Below are 22142 nucleotides of genomic sequence, written 5' to 3'. Positions count from 1 at the left end.
GTACCATCTCGTTTCCGACTTTGATAAAGGTCGCATTGTAGCCTATCGCGATTGCGGTTTATCGTGTCGCGACATTACTGCTCGCGTTGGTCGAGATCCAATGACTGTTAGCAGAATATGGAATCGGTAGGTTCAGGAGGGTAATACGGATTGCCGTGATGGATCCCAACGGCCTCGTACCACCAGCAGTCAAGATGACAGGCATCTTATCCGAATGGATGTAACGGATCGTGCAGCCACGTCTCGATCCCTGAGTCAACAGATGGGGACGTTTGCAAGACAACAACCATCTGCACGAACAGTTCGACGACGTTTTCAGCAGCATGGACTATCAGACAGTGGCTGCGGTTACCCTTGACGCTGCATCACAGACAGGAGCGCCTGCGATGGTGTACTCAACGACGAACCTGGGAGCACGAATGGCGAAACGTCATTTGTTCTTATGAATCCAGGTTCTGTTTACAGCATCATGATGGTCGCATCCGTGTTTGGCGACATCGCGGTGAACGCACATTGGAAGCGTGTATTCGTCATCGCCATACTGGCGTATCACCTGGCGTGATGGTATGGGATGCCAGTGGTTACACGTCTCGGTCACCTCTTGTTCGCATTGACGGCACTTTCAACAGTGGACGCTACATTCCAGATTCGTTATGACCCGTGGCTGTAAACTTCATTCGATCCCTGCGAAACCCTACATTTCAGCAGGATAATGCACGACCGCATGTTGCAGGTCCTGTACGGGCCTTTCTGGATACAGAAAATGTTCGACTGCTGCCCTGGCCAGCACATTCTCGAGATCTCTCACCAATTGGAAACGTCTGGTCAATGGTGGCCGAGCAACTGGCTCATCACAATACGCCAGTCACTACTCTTGATGAACTGTGGTATCGTGTTGAAGCTGCATGGGCAGCTGTACCTGTACACGCCATCCAAGCTCTGTTTGAGTCAATGCCCAGGCGTATCAAGGCCGTTATTACGGCCGGAGGTGGTTGTTCTGGGTAATGATTTCTCAGGATCTATGCACCCAAATTGCGTGAAAATGTAATCACATGTCAGTTCTAGTATATTTGTCCAATGAATACCTGTTTATCGTCTGCATTTCTTCTTGGTGTAGCAATTTTAATGGCCAGTAGTGTAATAAAACAGAAATCTTCCAGAGGACTGTAACATTTGAGATACTGTAGCAGTTTGTACACACCAAAGTCCTATGAGACGGCGTACAGCTAAACTGGACACAGTCTTTTTCAGGGATCAAATGGTTCAAATGGCTCTGAGCACTATGGGACTCAACTGCTGAGGTCATTAGTCCCCTAGAACTTAGAACTAGTTAAACCTAACTAACCTAAGGACATCACAAACATCCATGCCCGAGGCAGGATTCGAACCTGCGACCGTAGCGGTCTTGCGGTTCCAGACTGCAGCGCCTTTAACCGCACGGCCACTTCGGCCGGCTTTCAGGGATCGCTATCCCAGTGTGGGTCACTGTCAGGGACCATCTTATCAGTCCACCCAAATTTCTAGAACCTTCTACAGCACCACATTTCAAACACTTCAATCCTCATCCTTCTCAGTTTTCCCCCAGTCGTTGATTCACTTCTTTAACAGCAATTTAAAGCTGTTTCTCTGAGAACTTAAAACAATTTCCACCATTTGGCATTGTCTAACGATTTTTTGTAAGTCGACAAATTCTGTTGAACTTGCCTTGATTTTTCTTAAGTGTTGCTCCCATTTCAAGCGCAACGTTAGAACTGCCTCTCGTGTCTTTACCTTTTCTAAAGCCGAACTAAGCCTCATCTAACAGATCCTCAATTTTCTTTTAGATACATCTGTATTTTATGCTTGTGAACAGCGTGGATACATGAGATTTAACTTTTACTGTGCGATTCTTCGCGCACTTACCCGCCCTTCCCTATTATGTAGATACTGTTTCGAAAGTCTGATATTATGTCTCCAGACTCATATATTCTTCAAAGCAACTTGAACAGTCGCTTGGTTGCTACTTCTGGATCCCCTACGTCTTCCATACCGACTGCTATTTCTTTTTCTGCTACATCAGCCAGTTCCTTCCCATCGTAGAGGCCTTCAGTGTCCTCTTTCGACCTATCCAATCTCTCCTACTTCACTGAGGTGACAAAAGTCATGGCGATAAGCCGATAAGCGCATATACAAACGGCGGTAGCATCACATACGCAACTTATAAAAGCTTGGAGCTGTCATTTGTACTCAGGTCATTCATGTGAAAAGCTTTCCGATGTGTTTCTGCCCGCACGGCGTGAATTAACAAAAATGTGATGTAGAGTGGTAGTTGGAGCTAGACGCATGGGACATTCCATTTCGGAAGGAGCTACGGAAGTCAGTATTTCGAGATCCACAGTGTCAAGAGAGTGCCGAGAATACATTTTAGGCACCATCTCATTCTGGAGACGACACAGTGGCTATCGGCCTTCACTTAACGACCGAGAGCAGCAGCGTTTGCGTAGAGTTGTCGGTGCTAACAGACATGCAGCAATTCATAAGCAGAAATCAATGTGAGTCGTACGACAAACGTATCCACCAGGGCAGAGCGGCGAAATATGGCGTTAGTAGGCTATGGCAGAAGACGACCGACGCGAGTGCCATGGGTAACGTCACGACATCGCATACAGTGGCTCTCTTGGGCTTTTGACAATATCGGTTGGGCTCTAGACGACTAAAAAACCGTGACCTGATCAGTAGAGTCCCGATTTCAGTTGCTAAGAGCTGATGGTAGGGTTCGAGTGTTGCGCAGACTCCGTGAAGCCGTGGACCCAAGTTGTCAACAAGGCACTGTGCAGTTTGGTGGTGGCTCCATAGTGGTATGGGCTGTGTTTACATGGAATGGACTGCGTCCTCTGGTCCAACTGGACCGATCACATGCTGGAAATGATTATGTTCAGCTACTTGGAAACCATTTTCAGCCATTCATGGACTTAATGGGCCCAAACAGCGACGAAATTTTTGTGGAAGGCAATGCACCATCTTATCGACCCACAATTGCTCGCGATTGATTTAAGAACGTTCTGGACAAATCGAGCGAATGACCTGGCCACCCAGATCGCCCGACATGAATCCCATCGAAGATTTATGATACGTAATCTAGAGGTCCGTACGTGTATAAAATCCTGCTGTGGCAACGCTTTCGCAATTACGGACGGCTATAGGGGCAGCATGTCTCATTCTTTCTGCAGGGGACTTCCAAATATTTTTTGAGTCCACGGCATATCGAGTTTCTGCACTACGCCAGGCAAAAGGAGGTCTGATACGATATTAGGAGGTATCGCATGACTTTTGTCACCTCAGTGTATACTACGGCACACCAGTGGTTACGCTGAGGAAAATTCAAAGCAACGTTGGTCCCAACAATGGGTATAACAGATTATGACTTCCCAAAGCCGTATGTCAGTGACATATTTAACTAAAATACGATGTGGCTCAGTTTTTTACTCAAGGTAAAAATGTTTGATGCTACACTGCGAAGAAGGTGTGTAACTGTCCTCAGATTGGACATCATTTACTACACACAGCCGTTATTATCATTATTATTATTATTATCATTATTATTATTATTATTTACTCGAACATCACCGGTATAATGGAAGGTGTCGGGAAAGAATGTCTGTATATGACAAGTGATGAAGTGATGAAGTATCATTTATGTGCACTAAAGCACTATCACTATTTTCAGAGCTCTAAGGTGGAAGCCTATAAGAGGTCGGCCCCGTCGTGGGACAGTCATCTGTCAGTTGGTACAAAAAGGGAGAGAAAAAGAAAGAAAATGAGACTTCCTGGCAGATTAAAACTGTGTGCTGGACCGAGACTCGAACTCGGGACCTTTGCCTTTCGCGGGCAAGTGCTCTACCAACTGGTTCGCAGAGGAGCTTCTGTGAAGTTTGGAAGGTAGGAGACGAGGTAATGGCAGAATTGAAGCTGTGAGGGGGGGTCATGAGTCGTGCTGGGTTAGCTCAGTTGGTAGACCACTTGCACGCAAACGGCAAAGGTCCCGAGTTCGAGTCCCGGTCCGGCACACAGTTTTAATCTGCCAGGAAGTTTCATATCAGCGCACAGTCCGCTGCAGAGTGAAAAATCTCATTCTGGAAACATCCCCCAGGCTGTGGCTAAGCTATGTCTCCGCAATATCCTTTCTTCCAGGAGTGCTAGTTCTGCAAGGTTCGCAGAAGCTTCTGTAAAGTTTGGAAGGTAGGAGACGAGGTACCGGCAGAAGTAAAGCTGTGAGGATGGGCCGTGAGTCGTGCTTGGATAGCTCAGATGGTAGAGCACTTGCCCACAAAAAAAGGTCCCGAGTTCGAGTTTCGGTTCGGCACACAGTTTTAATCCTCCAGGAAGTTTCATGTCAACGCACACTCCGCTGCAGAGTGAAATATCTCATTATGGAAAGAAAATGAGCTTCACGTTTTGGTCACAGTGGGCCAGTCGAGATTGTCAACTGCTGTGTCATTCTCTGCCAATGATGTCATTCGGATGCAATGTGGAGGGACACAGGGTCAGCACGTCGCTCTCCCGGCCGTTTTGCAGACTACTAAGACCATGGAGTCGCTGCTTCTCAGTCAGCTGGCACCACGAGGCTAAATACACCTCGTTCCAGTCATCCCACCAACTGGCAATCACGCCTGGGACTTCCGCAGAGCAGCCGGATGTACTGACTAGTCAGTATTTGTGCGAGATGTGAGAACTCTCCTAGTGTCGGATCTGTCGAACCTTAGCCCGAATCAATATCTGTGGGAGCAACCGAAGTGTTGACTGTCTGTGTCCTCTGCGAAACCTGCTTTAGCAGCTGTGCAGACAGAAGGTCTCCACATATCTGTACAGTACTGTAAGCAACTGAGGCTGTCAGTTCCAGTTAGCTTAGCTGCGCTGTGCATTGAAAGTGATCTGTTATCTATCTACTGCGTGGACATAACAACAGGACTCAGAAGTAAACTAGTTTTTGCAGTGTAGCTATAAATGTAGGTAACTGTACTGCATTTACTACATTCGAAAGTCTATATTTCAGGGAAGTAAAACAACGCTCCAGCAACATTCCAACCAGTCCAGGTTTGACAAGTTACTGGGACTGTAAAACACCCAGTCCACAGATTTACCACATCTTCAGTGGGAGGTAGTAGTGGCTGACTAGAATTTGGAAGTATCTGAAAAGCTCTTTTGGCTGTGATAAATATCGTGTACGCGACACATTGTAAGTCCTTATTGCAACAGTAAAAAGTCATCGGCTTTGCTCAGACTGCTGTATTCTTTAGCTAAGTAAAATATCAATGTCAGCCAGCTGTTTATGCAGCCACTGCACTTCACGTAGCGCAGTCAAGCCATAGTGCTGTGGATATTGCTCTCTGCTCTGCTGTGCTTCGTACCATGCTGTGCATACTGCTTCTTTCTCTACACTAGTCTTAATAATTTTTGATGGCAGTAATTGGAATCTAATAATTTTTGATGGCAGTAATTGGAATCGTCAGGTTTCACTGTGATGAGAAGCCCTACGCGTGCTTGCTTTTTTGGTACTGTGTTACAAAATGATCTGCTTTGCTCATGCTACTGTATTGTGTAGCTAAGTAAGTTGTCAGTGTCTGTCAATTGCTTTTGCAGCTGCTGCGCTTTGCGTAGTGCCTTCGAATCATCGTGCTGCCCAGCTGCTCACTGTGTTGTGTATACGGCAGTTTGCTCTGCTCTAGTTTTAACAATTTGGTGATAGTAAGTGTAATCATCAGGCGACGCTGTGCTGACAACTTATGTGTGTGCTCGCTTTCTTGGGACTGCTGCTGGTTCTTGCTCTGCTTCGATAGTATTTGCACTCACAGTTGATCCTACTAAAGGACTGTAAGGACTAGCGTTCGTCGATTGTCTTTGTACTAACCATGACTTGGAGCTAAGTGCATGCAGCGGCGCAAATAAAATTTCCTCCACTGATATTTCGGCCGCGTATCGTCCGGCTATCCTCAGAGTGAGTCCAAGACTGACGACAAGGTGCCAAGCGCGGCCTTATATGCCTGCACCGCGGCGGTACTGCGCATGCAGGTCACAGATGCTGGTCTGCGACAAAGAAATACGCTAACACATGCGCCGCGTGTGGCGAAGGCGTACAGACATTCGATTCGCTTATCGATCTATGATCGGCGGCGGTGACTCCATGACGATTTCTCTGCAGTTTAATTACCCCAAGAGCCGGATTCCATGCTTTGTCCAAATTAAAACCATTACCTCTATTTATTAAATTATTAGCTAATCTAATCTCTATAGCGTCCTTGAAGGCAGATTCCCAAAAGGAAGAGGTGGATGTTAAAATCTTCACATCACTCTAATTCATGGAATGCCCTGTATCAATACAATGTTCGGCCACAGCTGACTTGTCTGGCTGTAATAAGCGTGTGTATCCTCGATGCTCCACACATCTCTCATGAACGGTGCGTGTTGTTTGACTTATGTACGACTTCTCACAATTTCCGCAAGGAATCAGATACGCACAGCGTTTTTTCAAGAATACGACCTATCTATTTAATAAATAGAGATAATGGTTTTAATTTGGACAAAGCATGGAATCCGGCTCTTCGGGTAATTAAACTGCAGAGAAGTCGTCATGGAGTCACCGCCACCAATCATACATCGATAATCGAATCGAATGTCTGTACGCCTTCGCCACAGGCGGCGCATGTGTAAGCGTATTTCTTTGCCGCCGACCAGCATCTGTGACCCGCATGCGCAGCACCGCCGCGGTGGAGGCATATATGGCCGCGCTTGGCATCTTGTCGTCAGTCTTGTGACTCACTCTGAGGATGGCCGGACGATACGCCGCCGAAATATCAATGGAGGAAATTTTTTTTGCGCGGCTGCTTGCCCGAAATTTAATGGACTATTCATTACGCCGCGAGAAGTTGAAAATGCTCATGAATATTTTGTCTACCGTTGTGTATATTGCAGCCGCTTGAACACTCTGGTACTGTATGTTGACCGATCTGATCTTTCAGTGCCGTTAGCATGTATTAAAGCCCTAAAATTTCTCACAATATAGCTGTGCTAAGGCAGTAACTTTACGAAAATGTTGAAAACTATTCCGCCAATACTGAGTAGGTCAGTATCATAGTCGCCGCTTCCGAAGAAATCATTTACCGGAGCAGGTTCTTGTTTAATGGAGCTAGCGGGCGCTAATTACGTAATTGCTGTCAATAAATGTCATCATTACCTCAAGTTTTAATTGATTTTTCGTAGCTCAGTATGTAGTTGTTATCGTCCGTAGCTAAGATAACCAGCGAAAATAGCGCATGCAACTGATCAGTCAGGTGTGCAATTACACATTTCATGTCTCCTAACTAGCATCATGTAACTGTTAAAAATATGCCATCTTTCCACTATAGAAAACACGAGATCACTTAGAAAGAATGTAACTGCCTTTTGAAATCGATCTTGAAGGCCAACACTGCTTCAAAAACCCGAGTGAAATTCAGGCCAATTAATTAGTCACTTTTCTGAAGACTTTTTAGTACGAAGATATTCAGCTTCCTTTTACTAAGATTCACTCAAGTAACAATGCTCCTTCTTTTCAGTAAAATGATTTTGATTGCATTTATCATGATAGACATCAAGTACAAACGATCTCGGATCAAGTAACTTCTCCACACAAGTTTTGCATAAATAGCATCTTCTTTGCAGTTTTATTTGTCTACATAATACATATTCACTACATTAACGTACTAAAAGTAGATCTGATTGGTCGAACGTATTGGTTTCAGGTTAATGCAATGGTGACAATTAGGCAACTAACTGATACAGATTTGAAATCATACAAACGGTTTTCATTTTTTCTTTTGCAATACAGATCAACATATTTTAATAATAATCCAAAGCCTCAGCCGCGTCGACGACGCCTTCTAGCTTTGCATGGTAGTCAGGCTGGCGCCTATGGTAACTATGACGCCGTATCTTGCTATAGCAAGTCCTCTGTCGTTCCTCCAGCGTACTCGATACCACATAACAGAATGAACAACAACGCATTGTACACACCATTTTTAACATAAACCACGCACATTACAAATGTACACTGACGTGACAAAAGTCATAGGGCACTGATATGCACATACACACATGGTGGCAAACCAGCTGACACAACGTATAAAGGGAGCTGTCATTGTACTCTGGTGATTCACGTCAAAAGGTTTCGACGTTATTCTGTATGCACGACGGGAATTAATGGAGCTTGAACGCGGAGCTAGACAAGTGGGACATTCCATGTTGGAAATCGTTAGGGAATTCAGTATTCCGAGATCCACAGAGTCAAGAGTGTGGCGAGAATACCAAATTTCAGGCATTACCTCTCACCACGGATAACGCAGTGGCCGACGGGCTTCACTTAACGACCGAGAGCAGCGGCGTTTGCGTAGAGTTGTCAGCCTTAACAGACAAGCGACACTGAGTGAAATAACGGCAGAAACCAATGCTGGATGTACCGGGTGATCAAAAAGTCAGTATAAATTTGAAAACTGAAAAACTCACGGAATAATGTAGATACAGAGGTACAAATTGACACACATGCATGGAATGACATGGAGTTTTATTAGAACCAAAAAAATACAAAAGTTCAAAAAATGTGTGACAGATGGCGCTTCGTCTGATCAGAATAGCAATAATTAGCATAACAAAGTAAGACAAAGCAAAGATGATGTTCTTTACAGGAAATGCTCAATATGCCCACCATCATTCCTCAACAATAACTGTAGTCAAGGAACAATGTTGTGAACAGCACTGTAAAGCTTTTCCGGAGTTATGGTGAGGCATTCGCGTCGGATGTTGTCTTTCAGCATCGCTAGAGATGTCGGTCGATCACGATACACTTGCGATTTCAGGTAACCCCAAAGCCAATGATCGCACGGACTGAGGTATGGGGACCTGGGAGGCCAAGCATGACGAAAGTGGCGGCTGAGCGCACGATCACCACCAAACGACGGGCGCAAGAGATCTTTGACGCGTCTAGCAATACTTTTTTTTTGTTCTAATAAAACCCCGTCATTCCAAGCATGTGTGTCAATTTTTGCCTCAGTATCTACCTCTCTGTGGTTTATTAAGTTTTCAAATTTATACTGACTTTTTGATCACCCAGTACAACGACTGTATCGGTTAGGACAGCGCGTCGAAATTTGGCGTTTTGAGGACAGTGCGGAAAAATTTGGTGTTAATAGGCTACGGCAGCAGACGACCGACGCGTGTGCCTTTGCTAACAGCACTGCGCCGTCTGCGGGGCCTCTGCTGCGCTCGTGTCCAACCAAACCAGTTGGACCCTTGAGGACTGGAGAACCGTGGAGCGGTCGGATCGGTACTGATTACAGTTGGCAACAGCTGATGGTAGGGTTTGAATGTGGCGCAGACCCTACGAAGCCATGGATCCAGGTTGTCAACAAAGCATTGTGCAATATGGCGGTAACTACATAGTGGTGTGGGTTGTTTTTGCATGGAGTGGACTGGGGCACCTGGGTGTTCGGCTACTTGGAAATCATTTGCAGTCATTCATGGACGTAAAGTTTCCAAACAACTAAGCAATTTTTATGGATAACGATTCAACCGTGAATTTAAACTTTCAAAAAACTTCTCTTAAAGAATTTACTTTACTGACTAGCAATTCACCAAGAACATTAAGGGGAGCCGGAGGTGCCTATGCTGCCAATGTTAAAATCACTAAGTTTGAGGAACATTTATTAATAAACTACCAAATAGAAAAATTTGAATTTTTTTTACATATAGAGTGGTTTAGTATTGCAGTTATGACAGAGGGATTTTGGAGTATCTCTTCTAGTTTCCTTCCAATTTTATTTATTAATGCCCCAAATTTTTTACAAATAATTGCTTTATAATTAAACTGAAATGAAACTACTGAACATATTGCCAAATGGCTGTGTTACAATGCATGTTTGACCACTACGAGTGCTGTATAAAAATTTCATCTCTGTAGCTTGAGTGGATTTTGAGAAAATGTTCCTTATATTCGAAAAATTCTAATTTACGGGAAATGGCTATCAAATTTTCTCAATACATTCCTGCACTATAGGATGGATTATCAGGGTCTTCTACTTCATCCTCCAAAAGCTTCCTCTTCTGTCTTCTTTTCTGGCCTGTTGTTCCATCATACTTCATATGCCTTTCTCTTCTTTCTGCTCCTCAACATCCTTTCTCTGTCAATATTTCTTAATGCTCGTACAGTGTTCACCCCAGCTGTAAATCCTAATGCCTTCAGAACTTCACACTTCACACTGTTCCCTTGGTTGTAGGTTGCTATTGCATCATAAATGCCAAAGTGCAGTGTTTTTATGCTTACAAACACCCTTTTAGGAATCACTTTCCAAATCAAATTGTTTACGCTCTCATTAGGATTTTGCGTCTTTCCGTGTAGACATTTGTGTAACAATTCTGGCTGTGCTAAGTCATGAAAAATTGGTTTTATTGTTCCCTCCTGATTCTTGTACATACTGCATATTACCCGCTTTACACAATAAGTATAATACTACCAACAACAGGCGCAACACTGAACTAATTCGAAACGGTAAACAGCAAAGAGACGATGTTCCGCGCTCTTATTCATTGTAGTATCGCAACTTGGTATTAGTGTTAATTTTCTTTTTCCTACGTTCTTCCTCTTCTTATATACACGGTTACTAAAACGTGGCATCGTAACCAGAACAAAAGTGTACGACAATATTAAATGGAGCAAGATGTTCGAAATTCTGAGGAAAATAGCAGTAAAATGGTTCAAATAGCTCTGAGCACTATGGGACTCAACTGCTGTGGTTATCAGTCCCCTAGAACTTAGAACTACTTAAACCTAACTAACCTAAGGACATCACACACATCCATGCCCGAGGCAGAATTCGAACCTGCGACCGTAGCAGTCCCACGGTTCCGGACTGCGCGCCTAGAACCGCGAGACCACCGCGGCCGGCAAAATAGCAGTAATCTGTAAGGAAATACGGGTAATGTTTGTCACAGAAAACAATGTAGCCAACCCTTGCACACTCGCTGTATGCGTAACATAAGGCGCTGTATGCGTAACAGGCCGAGAAAATCGCAAGCAGTTCGCCAGGAAGTCACGAGAGGGTGTTAGATGCATTCAGCGGCCGCCCATTTCCTCTGCAGGCGTGGGGGAAAATGATAATAACTCCACTTCTAGGGCGAGTAGAACAATAATTCAAAGTTTACATTAAAGAGGAATGTTCCAATTAATTTTCGGTAGCAAAAAATAATCGTAATTTTTTGGATTTGACCACCTCCGGCTCCCCTTAACACATTTAATCACACTAGGTGAGCGTGGAAGTAGTTGCCAGGAAGTTACTGATGGAAAATAGAATTAGCTTTAACAAATGTGAATTTTATTCCTAAAAGCCTTTCAAAAACAGATCTAAAATTACAATCAGAAAGCACCCTCTAAATATCAAGTTACAATTATTCAGAGGCAGAATAACTTTTTTTTTTTTTTTTCAGTAGGAGCCTTCGGACTGAGAAGCTTCTGCTCCCTTTCAACACGGCCGTAGTCACGACCGCTCACAACGACCTATCAGAAACTACACTGGTGCAAATCTGCAAAACACCAGATTAATTTAAACTAAAAGTTTTAACAGCTCACACAAACACATTAACTATGCACCCCTTAAGAGGGATGGAAATGGTACAAACACTCACACTAAGAAATTATTTGCCACCAAAAGTGCAATATGTAATTAAAGGGGCTCTTACGAGGGAAGGGTGGAAACTTTATAAAAATGACTGTTTAAATAAAACCCATGAAATTTAGACTTACATAAAGTGTACAACATGCTCTACATTACACATATACCGCCTCGCAAGATGATAGGCAAGATAAAAACATATTTCAGGAATTCGGCCTTTACCTTAATTCTATAAATTCGTTAACACCGAATCCGACAAACATGACAGAGGCAGCTACTAACGTACGGCAGATTGACACGGGGGAGGGGGGGGGGGGAAGTTACTAAACAACCCGAACCGCAGATTGCTCTAAACCTGCCCAATTCCACAAGGGAAAAGCGGACCACCCAATTCACAAATAACCACCTTCCCGCGGGTGGGCAAACGGAGAAGAATGGTGGGACGACCCAAAAACAAAGGGCTGGTGACCTCACCAAGAAAATAAGTAGAACTTAACAAGTAAATGAAACAACATATCTCATACCACTTAACTTCTAATAAACTGAGATTTCTGGCGAAGACCTGGCGCAGCACCCCAAAACGCTCTTCCGAACCGTCCGCTGCCAGCCGCTTCAACGGACGCAGGAAGGCGCGCCGATCTCCCGTCTCACGGCGTCGCAGCTCGCACCGGCCAGCTCGATTTCGTGGTTTCGCTCCTGTTGCTCTCGTGTTAAACGCGAAGCCACTACCCCTTTTTGTACGGCGCTGCCCACTGGACTCACGTGGCGACCTCACATGCGCCGACGCTCAAGGCGGACAAGTCATCTTGTGTCCCAGTGCGCGACCGACCAACTGACCGATCCAACCGCCAATGACCGTTGCCTCAGCAACTCCAGCAGACTGTCGGCCTAACGCGCAGACTCAGATGCAGAAACTCAGCCCCGACCGGGCGACCACTCGCTGAGTTCTGTTACTGGCGGAGTGGGAAGACTCTCATTTTCTGGCCTTGAAGTTGATCCAAAGGACACACACTAACTGACTAGACTCAGACTGTCATACTCACCGACTGCGGAGCTCATAGCGCCCCTTAAATGCACGTGAACAGGCAACTTTTCCCCTTTCCCACCAGAGGGAGACACCAAAGCTGCGATTGCCACAGCGGCGCCACCACCAGAAACGGAAAGCGACTGCTTAACACTACGCGCTGCAGCGCGCTATTCAAAACATCAGTTTTTACCACGGCTCAACGATAACCCATGTAATCGGATGGCAGCTGTTCGTGACTGGTTTGAAGAACATTCTGGGCAATCAGAGTGAATGGTTCGGCCACCTAGATCGCCTGAGATGAACTCCACCGAATATTTACGTAACATGACGAGACGTCAGTTCGTGCACAAAATCCTGCACCTGCAATACTTTCGAGATTATGGACGGTGAAAGGAGCAGTAAGGCTCAGTATTTCTGTAGGGTGCTCCCATAGACTTATTGAGCCCATGCACTAAGCCAGGCAAGATGCGACACGATATTAGGAGGCGTCCCACGACTTTTGTCACCTCAGCGTATGTGCTTCTTATATCATGATCAGTGCGTATTTACTGTATTCTCTTTAACATAAACACTACATAATTTATATACACAGTGTGCTTACTACAAACGATACATCGAACTGTCGCATTGAAGGAAGGTAGTGCTGACAGTCAGTACCAAACTTGTAACTACGGTTTTCGTTCCAAAAAAGGGAATGAAAGCACTGTTTCAACAAGTTCGAATCTCGTAAGACATACCTTTCTTACTTTCTTTTGAATTCTGTAGAATATATATTACCTAACTGAACTGATAATGCAAGGAAGGTGGGGGAGGGGTTGTGTAGCTGCGCTGTAGTGGTAGTTCTGCACGCATTGCATTGGGGCTCAGGCATGTCAGTGGTCGTGTAGCTGTGCTACAGTGGTGGTTGCGCTGGCAGTGGTTTGGAAGTCCAGGCACGTCAGGGGTGGTGTGGTGGTGTTGCAGTCGCTGGCGCGCCTCGACCTGTCCCACAACCGGCTGGTGCGCGTCGAGGACGCTACCTTCTCCACACTGGCCAGGCTCTCGTCGCTGGACCTCAGCCACAACCCGGAGCTGCTGCTGGACTCCAGGGGCCGTTGCTTCCAGGTTGGTGATTCCTCTCTAGTAAATTGATGGATGTCTTAAACAAGAATTCAGATCCCTTATTTATGGTGCATAGCCACGTACACAAATTTCAAACCTGCTTATTAATGAATTCCTATTTTTTGTGGAATTGAACTTCATTTGTCTCCTAGATCATGAAAGGTCTCTGTTGGATTCCTTTCATGTTAATTTTTGAAAAACTGTTGTAATTTACGGCATAAATTCCTCTTCTAAATTAACTGTGGTGTTTCTGACTATCTGGGAGGAGGCTGAGCAGTAGAACGTGTTACTTTTACACATAATCAAGAACGATCTGTCACACTACTACCCTTTGAAACACAGTTTATATGTAATTCATGTCACACAGTCTCATACGGAACCTACATCCGCTTTCTTTTATATACTGTATATGATAAGATACTGTCATCCCCCTTCCCTTCTGTCTGAAAGGATGAATGAGCAAATGTATTTCTAGTTGCATGCTTGATGGTAGCAGACAAGCCTGTCTGCTAGAGAACAGTAGGACCAACGTCGGAACAGGTAGCTACGCTTTATAAAAGCAAAGAGGTTTCTATTCTTAGTATGGTCCTGTCCGTCCCTTGTCATGTTGGTATAGGAAGCTGCCTCTCTGGTCACTTCCGTTTGTATCTGTTCAGCACCCTCGGTAGGGGCCCAGGCAGTCAATCCGCGACGTGCGTCTGAAGTGGGAATATCTCTGGCTAAGCGCGTCTCTGCGAAGTCCGTAGGACAATGGATTTCTTAAGTTCAGCCTAACTGAAAATTTAATCACCTTTATTTCAGGTTTAGATCTAAAATATCTTATGTTATCTTAAATTGCAACGCAGTGTAATTCGAGTGTGAACTTTAGAATATCTTCCAGTAGTTATTGAGGATCCGTAACTCTAACTAAGATCATTCATCTTAAATGCGAATGTGTGTGAGATTATAACGTCTCGACAGTATTTTCAAATATAGCAAATTTTCTTTGTGTTCAACCCACGTGGGGTGTACTTTGTGAGACCAGTACCACGTGCGTATATAATTATTTGACCCATCAGGTTAATAGTAAGACGATAGTAACCAGTTCGAGGTTTTTCTTTTGTAAATTGCTTTTCGATCTAATTTATTTTAATCATCAAAATTATTGTGGAGTTACACTCTTTGTGTAAACAAAGTTGACCAAGTGAAGCATGTGGTGTAAGCATCAAAGTAGCCTTCAGCTATTCTTTTCGGGAAGATTTCACAGAGAGTTAGTATGACTTTAGTATACCAGTGTGTGGTAATTACATGACGGACAGGATTGCGCTACGAACGTAACTTATTTGGGTGAAAATTGAATCGGTTGGTTGTGGTTATTTTCCTCTTGCATATGTTTCAAGGTTCTTCGTCTGTTATTTTATGAATGCAATGTTGTATGCAGTCTCCCAATCTTGGCTCCATATTTGATGTGTTCTGTAAGATTACAAACTCACATTTTCACAATCCTAAATAAGGCACCAGTTTAGTTATGAATAAAGTTTAATATGCTGAAATTTCAATGATCAATGTTAAAATAAATTTCCAAATATAAACTGATTTATTTCTTTTTATTTAAATTGTCTTTATATATATCACTGGTTGTCGTGAGATGACTATTAAAAGATTATGATTAATGTTAGTCTGGTTGGCAATTTGGTAAACTAGACTGGATACCTGGTGAAACAGTTGCTCAGTAATGCGAGGATAACTTCCCCAGATAGCTCACAGCTTTTAACCCGCTTTTATTATCTTGAATATCAGCACCGCTTTCAGAACAAATTAATGCATCAACATTACAATCAGGCAAACTGTAATCTGAGGTGTATAAGTGATACAGGCAAATTAAGTTAACATGATGTTGACTATTTTCATGTTCAAACTGCGTCATATCTGAATTCAAACTCGAGCTTTAAAGATCATTCACCACGTTCTTCCTCAGGAGATGACGTAGTGGCGTAGGCCCACATGTGCCTCTCATACAGTAATGATCTGTCTTACTACTGGTGCAGTAAGGCCGACATCATCATCAGAAACTAAAGGCTATGCCTTGTTGATTTAGCCACGTTCCTCTCTCCACCATCATCCTCTTCAATTCTTCATACGATTTTATCCCCATATCTTCTTTGATGTTATTAAAATACATTGACCGAGCGAGGTGGCGCAGTGGTTAGACACTGGACTCGCATTCGGGAGGACGACGGTTCAATCCCGCGTCCGGCCATCCTGATTTAGGTTTTCCGTGATTTCCCTAAATCGCTCCAGGCAAATGCCGGGATGGTTCCTTTCAAAGGGCACGGCCGACTTCCTTCCCCATCCTTCCCTAATCCGATGAGACCGATGACCTCGCTGTCTGGTCTCCTTCCCCAAACCAACCAACCAACCAAAATACATTGCTCTTGGTATGCCTCTTGGTTTTTTCCCCTAAAACGTTTCCTTCAAATACGTTCTTTAGGAACTGGTTGTGTCTCATTATGTGCCCTAACATTTTTGATTTTCTTCTTCCTATATAATTTAGCAGCGTTCTGTTCTCATTCACTTCTCCTAAGACCTGTTCATTACTTTTTCTATCTACCCAGCTTGTTTTCGTAATTTTTCTCCATATCCACATTTCCACTGCTTCCAGTCTTTTTTTCTCTGCCTTTCCCAGAGTCCACACTTCACATCCGTATGTTGAGACTCTCCAGACAAAAATTTTGGCAAACTTTTTCCTACTTTCTAGGCTTATGTCATTGTCAGTAAATTCATTTTATTTTGGAAAGCTTGCTTGGCCAAGGCAATTCTTTTCTTTATATCTGTGATACATTTATTGTCGTCAGCGATTGAGCTCCCCAAATAACAAAAGTTCTCAACCTGCTCTAGAACATCATCTTCTAGTTTAATATTAACTTTACCCTTTTCTTTAGTCTTCCCTGCTACCATACTTTTTGTTATCTTCTTATTTATTTTTGGATTAAATTCTCTTACGATTTTGGCAAATTTTAGCAACAGAAACTCCATTTCCTTTACTGAGTCAGCAAGTACTGGGTGATCAAAATTCAAGTATAAATTTGAAAACTTAATACACCACGGAATAAAGTAGATAGAGAGGTAAAAATTGACACACATGCTTGGAATGACATGCGGTTTTATAAAAAAAAAAAAAACTGTTGCTAGACGCGTGAAAGATCTCTTGCGCGCCTCGTTTGGTGACGATCATGTGCGTAGCCGCCACTTTCGTCATGCTTGGCCTCCCAGGTCCCCAGACCTTAGTCCGTGCGATTATTGCATTTGGGTTACCTGAAGTCGCAAGTGTATCGTGATCCACCAACATCTCTAGGGATGCTGAAAGACAAAATCCGACGCCAATGCCTCACCATAACTCCGGACATGCTTTGCAGTGCTGTTCACAACATTATTCCTCGACTACAGCTATTGTTGAGGAATGATGGTGGACACATTGAGCATTTCCTGTAAGGAACATCATCTTTGCTTGATCTTACTTTGTTACGCTGATTATTGCTATTCTGATCAGATGAAGCGCCATCTGTCGGACATTTCTAGAACATTTGAATTTTTTGGTTCTAATAAAACCCCATGTCATTCCAAGCATGTGTGTCAATTTGTACCTCTCTCTCTATATTATTACGTGATTTATTCAGTTTTCAAATTTATACTGACTTTTTGATCACCCGGTACTACATATCATCTGCAAAACGGATACAGTGTATTCGTTTCCCGTTAATTTTAATTCCTTTGGTTATTCTTTTCAATTTTACAATAAATAAGTTGAACAAATATGGTGATAATGGGCATCCTTGCCTTACTCCCCTCCTTATTTATGCTTTCTTCTTCACACCATTCACTTCTATCTCTGCTTCCTGCCTTTTATACAGGTTCCAGATTAATCTTATGTCCCTCCAATCAAGATTGATGTCCTTCATTGTTCGGAATAACTATTTCCAATTAACCCTATCAAATGCTTTTTGTAAATCTATGAAGGTCATGTAGGTTTTCCTATTAACTCCAATTCGTCTTTCTAATACCATCCTCAGAGCTAGTGCTGCCTCTCTAGTTCCTTTTCCGGATCTGAAACCAAATTGGTCTTCTCCTAGGTTTGCCTCCAATTTCCTTTTTATTCGATTTTTTATTATGAGTAACATACTTTTGGAAGTGTGGGATAGTAAGGAGATCTATCGTTCTCACAGTCGAGAGCATTTCCTTTTTTTTTGTATTATTACTGTTTTGCTGTTCAGCATATCTGTAGGTGGTTCTTTTCCATCTTCATAGTACTCTTTAATAAGTTTATATAAGTACTCTTTTATTGATTCTCCAATTTCCTTCAGAATTTCTGCTGGGATGTTATCTGTGCCTGGGCGACTGGGACAGGATTTTAGTGCAGAAAAACAGCAAATTATCTGAGAAGAGGGTGCAGACCCTCCTACCCCTATGGCCAAAATTATGGGGTACAGTGGAAAGGAGGCTACCCGCAGCCCCACCACTACCCTTTGAAATAAAGTTTCTAATTTTGTTTCTTTGTGAACGTTCCATCTCTAACGCCCAGCTCCTAGCTTCGAACAAATCGTAGCCACTGTCTCCATTGAATTAACTATGAAATATCCACATTTCTATCTTTTCTTTTATTCCATGAAGTATGAGACAAGATTTTCGTATCTTCAAAGGCGTTCTTGTATCCTTTTGTAAGGCAGCGTTCCCCTACCTTAGACTTTTACAAGTTTGTGTCCAGTGTAACGTGGTTTGTTTCCCCCTTGTAATTTTAACGTTGAAAATTCGTTTGATGCTTTATCTTGCCCAGTGTATTGCTTTTTTTTGGTTCGTTCTTAATTCAGAGAACGAGAGTATTTTGGCACCATTGCGTTCACTGAGCTGTCTGTATTCACAGGGTCTGGAGGACTCTCTGCTGGAGTTGGGGCTGGAGAATGTGTCGCTGTCCAGCATGCCAGACCTGGCACTCAGCTCACTGCAGACTCTGCGGCTGTCCAACAACATCCTGACCACGCTGCCCTCTGACCTGGCGGCCAACATGTCCCACCTACGCCATCTGGAGTTGGCCCACAATGCACTGCAGGTAAAACTTTAGGCCCAGTAGTCACCAGACACTGACATATCTGTGTCCTATGGTGTGCCCCATTTGACAGTGTGCCCCATTTGACAGTTATCCCCATTTGACGGTGTGCCCCATTCGACTGTTGTGCAGGCAGTGCCACCCGCAGCCCACGCACTCCCACACCTGCGCCGCCTGGTGCTGGCAGGCAACCCCATCTCCACCATCAGCAACACATCACTCCTGGGTGCTGCGGACAAACTCACCGAACTGGATCTAACCGAGCTGCCGCTCAACTACTTTGAGGTGAGGCAGGGGCGAGAAGTCCAGCCTTAGGTCACTGTGTGTGAAATACAGTTGTTAACTCAAGGTAGAGAGTTTTAATCCTAGAGCTGGAAGAAACACTCAGGAAAAGAAATTGTCCATCGACGCAGCAGAAATGCTGGTGCACTTTTTGTGGTCACCAAATGACATATCAGCATCTTCGTCAGCTCCATTTGTATCCAAAAGCCACATTATAGCATGTGGGGCAAGGCACACAATGCCAATTGCTGAAGGTATGGAAATTGCAAAGTTCCTTGCAGACGACCTCATTTTGAAGCATGGAGCATGCCATGTGATGATCTCTGATCATGGGAAAGTTTTCCACTTGAGACTAGTATCAGAGGTGATTTCACATTGTGGTATAATGCACTGGGTGACAGCTGCCTACAACACCCAGAAGAATGGCGTCACAGGATGCATTAATAAGACACTGTTCAGACACGCTGATGTGGAACAGAGAGATTGAGATACAATACTGTCTGCCAAGGCATTTCCATAAGGCACTGCGAAGCAAAGCACTACAAGCTTCACACTGTTCATCCTGATCCACAGCTGTGAGGCCAAAATGACAATGGATACACTGTTCCTGTTTCAGCTGGAGGATGTACAGGAGGAGTATCTGAAACAGCTCATCAACAGGACTGTAAAAGCAAGGCAGCTGGCTTACATACAGACTCTGGATACCCAAGGGAAAGACCAAAAGCGCTATAACGTCAAACACCAACCACTGAGATACAATCTGAGAGACTTAGTGTGGATTTCTACACCTGTGCAGAAAGTGGGACTATCGGTAAAGATATTAAAGCACTGCGTTGGGCCATGTCGTATAGTTCGTTGCTTGTTGGACTACAGATGTGAAGTCAAGGATTATGCACTTTAATCAGGAAGACAAAAGTGCAGACATAATGTTTACGTCTTTCAAATTTTGAAGGTGGCAGGGGTAAAATACAGGGAGCGAAAGGCTATTTACAATTTGTACAGAAACCAGATGGTAGTAATAAGAGTCGAGGGACATGAAAGGGAAGCGGTGGTTGGGAAGGGAGTGAGACAGGGTTGTAGCCTCTCCCCGATGCTATTCAATCTGTATATTGAGCAAGCAGTAAAGGAAACAAAAGAAAAGTTCGGAGTAGGTATTAAAATCCATGGAGAAGAAATAAAAACTTTGAGGTTCGCCGATGACAATGTAATTCTGTCAGAGACAGCAAAGGACTTGGAAGAGCAGTTGAACGGAATGGACAGTGTCTTGAAAGGAGGGTATAAGATATCAACAAAAGCAAAACGAGGATAATGGAATGTAGTCGAATTAAGTCGGGTCATGCTGAGGGAATTAGATTAGGAAATGAGACACTTAAAGTAGTAAAGGAGTTTTGCTATTTGGGGAGCAAAATAACTAATGATGGTAGAAGTAGAGAGGATATAAAATGTAGACTGGCAATGGCAAGGAAAGCGTTTCTGAAGAAGAGAAATTTGTTAACATCGAGTATTGATTTAAGTGTCAGGAAGTCGTTTTTGAAAGTATTTGTATGGAGTGTAGCCATGTATGGAAGTGAAACATGGCAGATGAATAGTTTAGACAAGAGGATAATAGAAGCTTTCGGAATGTGGTGCTACAGAAGAATGCTGAAGATTAGATGGGTAGATCATATAACTAATGAGGAGGTATTGAGTAGAATTGGGGAGAAGAGGAGTTTTGTGCCACAACTTGACTAGAAGAATGGATCGATTAGTAGGACATGTTCTGAGGCATCAAGGGATCAGCAATTTAGTACTGGAGGGCAGCTTCAAGGGTAAAAATCGTAGAGGGAGACTAAGAGATGAATACACTAAGCAGATTCAGAAGGATGTCGGCTGCAGTAAGTACTGGGAGATGAAGAAGCTTGCACAGGATAGAGTAGCATGGAGAGCTGCATCAGACCAGTCTCAGGACTGAAGACCACAACAACAACAACATGTGGGATGGAAAGCGAAAACGGACCTCTTTCGAGTGAAGTAAAGTTTTCAGTACAAGCAAAAACTTTCGACAATGTCTAATTAATAATAGTAATTTACTTCATTCTGTACACACACGTATCAATTCGAAAGTTGTTTGAATCCAACAGGAGCCAACAACATCATTAAAAGTAATCGATACCAGTCTTCTGGAAAAGAACTTCTTACTTCTTGTTTTTATGGGGAAATAACATTGCCCCCATAAGAGGCCCCTTCCGCAACTCGCATATGCAGTGCCTCACAAAATAGGATCTCCTAAATTTTATAGGACTTTTAAGGTGCCCAGAGCAGCTTTGTACAAAGAAGAATGTTTTGTGAATGCAGTAATGCCAAACAAGACAGGTGATCCCTTTTTATATGAGCGTTATATTTTCCCTACAGACGTCACCAATTCGCTGTAGGAAACCCGAAAATGCCATCTGACAGCTCACGTTATTGTAGCAGCTATAACCTACACCTATTACATCTGTTAATTCTACTGCTGCTCCTAGGAATGAAAAAAAAAGCAGTTACTGTGAATATATATGACTGGCTAAATGTCTTGAATAATAGAAATGCTAAAAAAAGTACCTCGTAATGTAGTTAGATAGATAAAAAAACAATTACCAAGCGGCTGCAGAACACGCACATAAAAAAAGGTTATACTTTCGCAAGTTTTCGGAACCAGTGGCTCCTTCTTGCAGCAGAAGGGGAAGGAAGAGCGGTGAAGGGAAAGGACTGGACAGGTTTAGGAAAAGGTGTAGATTTCGGAGAAGTCACCCTGAACCAGGGGTCAAAGGAGACTTAGCTTATGTGATGAGAATGAAAGACTGAATTTTGTTGTTATAACAAACTGCCTCGCAGGATCAAATATGTACTCGAGTTCGTCGTTAGCTACAGTGGTCGTGTAGACTGAAAAAAAAAAGGACAATGACACAAATAAATTTGCGCGCCGCATCTTTCCTAAAGGAAATGGACCTATTGGGTT

The 22142-nt window shown here is 43.5% G+C and overlaps 1 protein-coding gene across 1 annotated transcript in view; it reads left to right on the top strand.

Annotated features, from left to right (window-relative positions):
• Positions 1-22142, top strand: part of LOC126214856 (chaoptin) — a 270750-nt gene that overhangs the window by 174747 nt on the left and 73861 nt on the right. The window contains exons 12-14 of the mRNA XM_049941491.1: positions 13666-13806; positions 18701-18886; positions 19016-19168. Of these exons, the coding sequence (XP_049797448.1) occupies positions 13666-13806; positions 18701-18886; positions 19016-19168 (480 nt within the window). The remainder of the gene's footprint in view (positions 1-13665; positions 13807-18700; positions 18887-19015; positions 19169-22142) is intronic.

Source organism: Schistocerca nitens, chromosome 12 (assembly GCF_023898315.1).
Source record: "Schistocerca nitens isolate TAMUIC-IGC-003100 chromosome 12, iqSchNite1.1, whole genome shotgun sequence".
Lineage (NCBI taxonomy): Eukaryota > Metazoa > Arthropoda > Insecta > Orthoptera > Acrididae > Schistocerca > Schistocerca nitens.
Note: the sequence above shows the minus strand (reverse complement) of the source record. Positions and strands in the feature narration are given on the sequence as shown.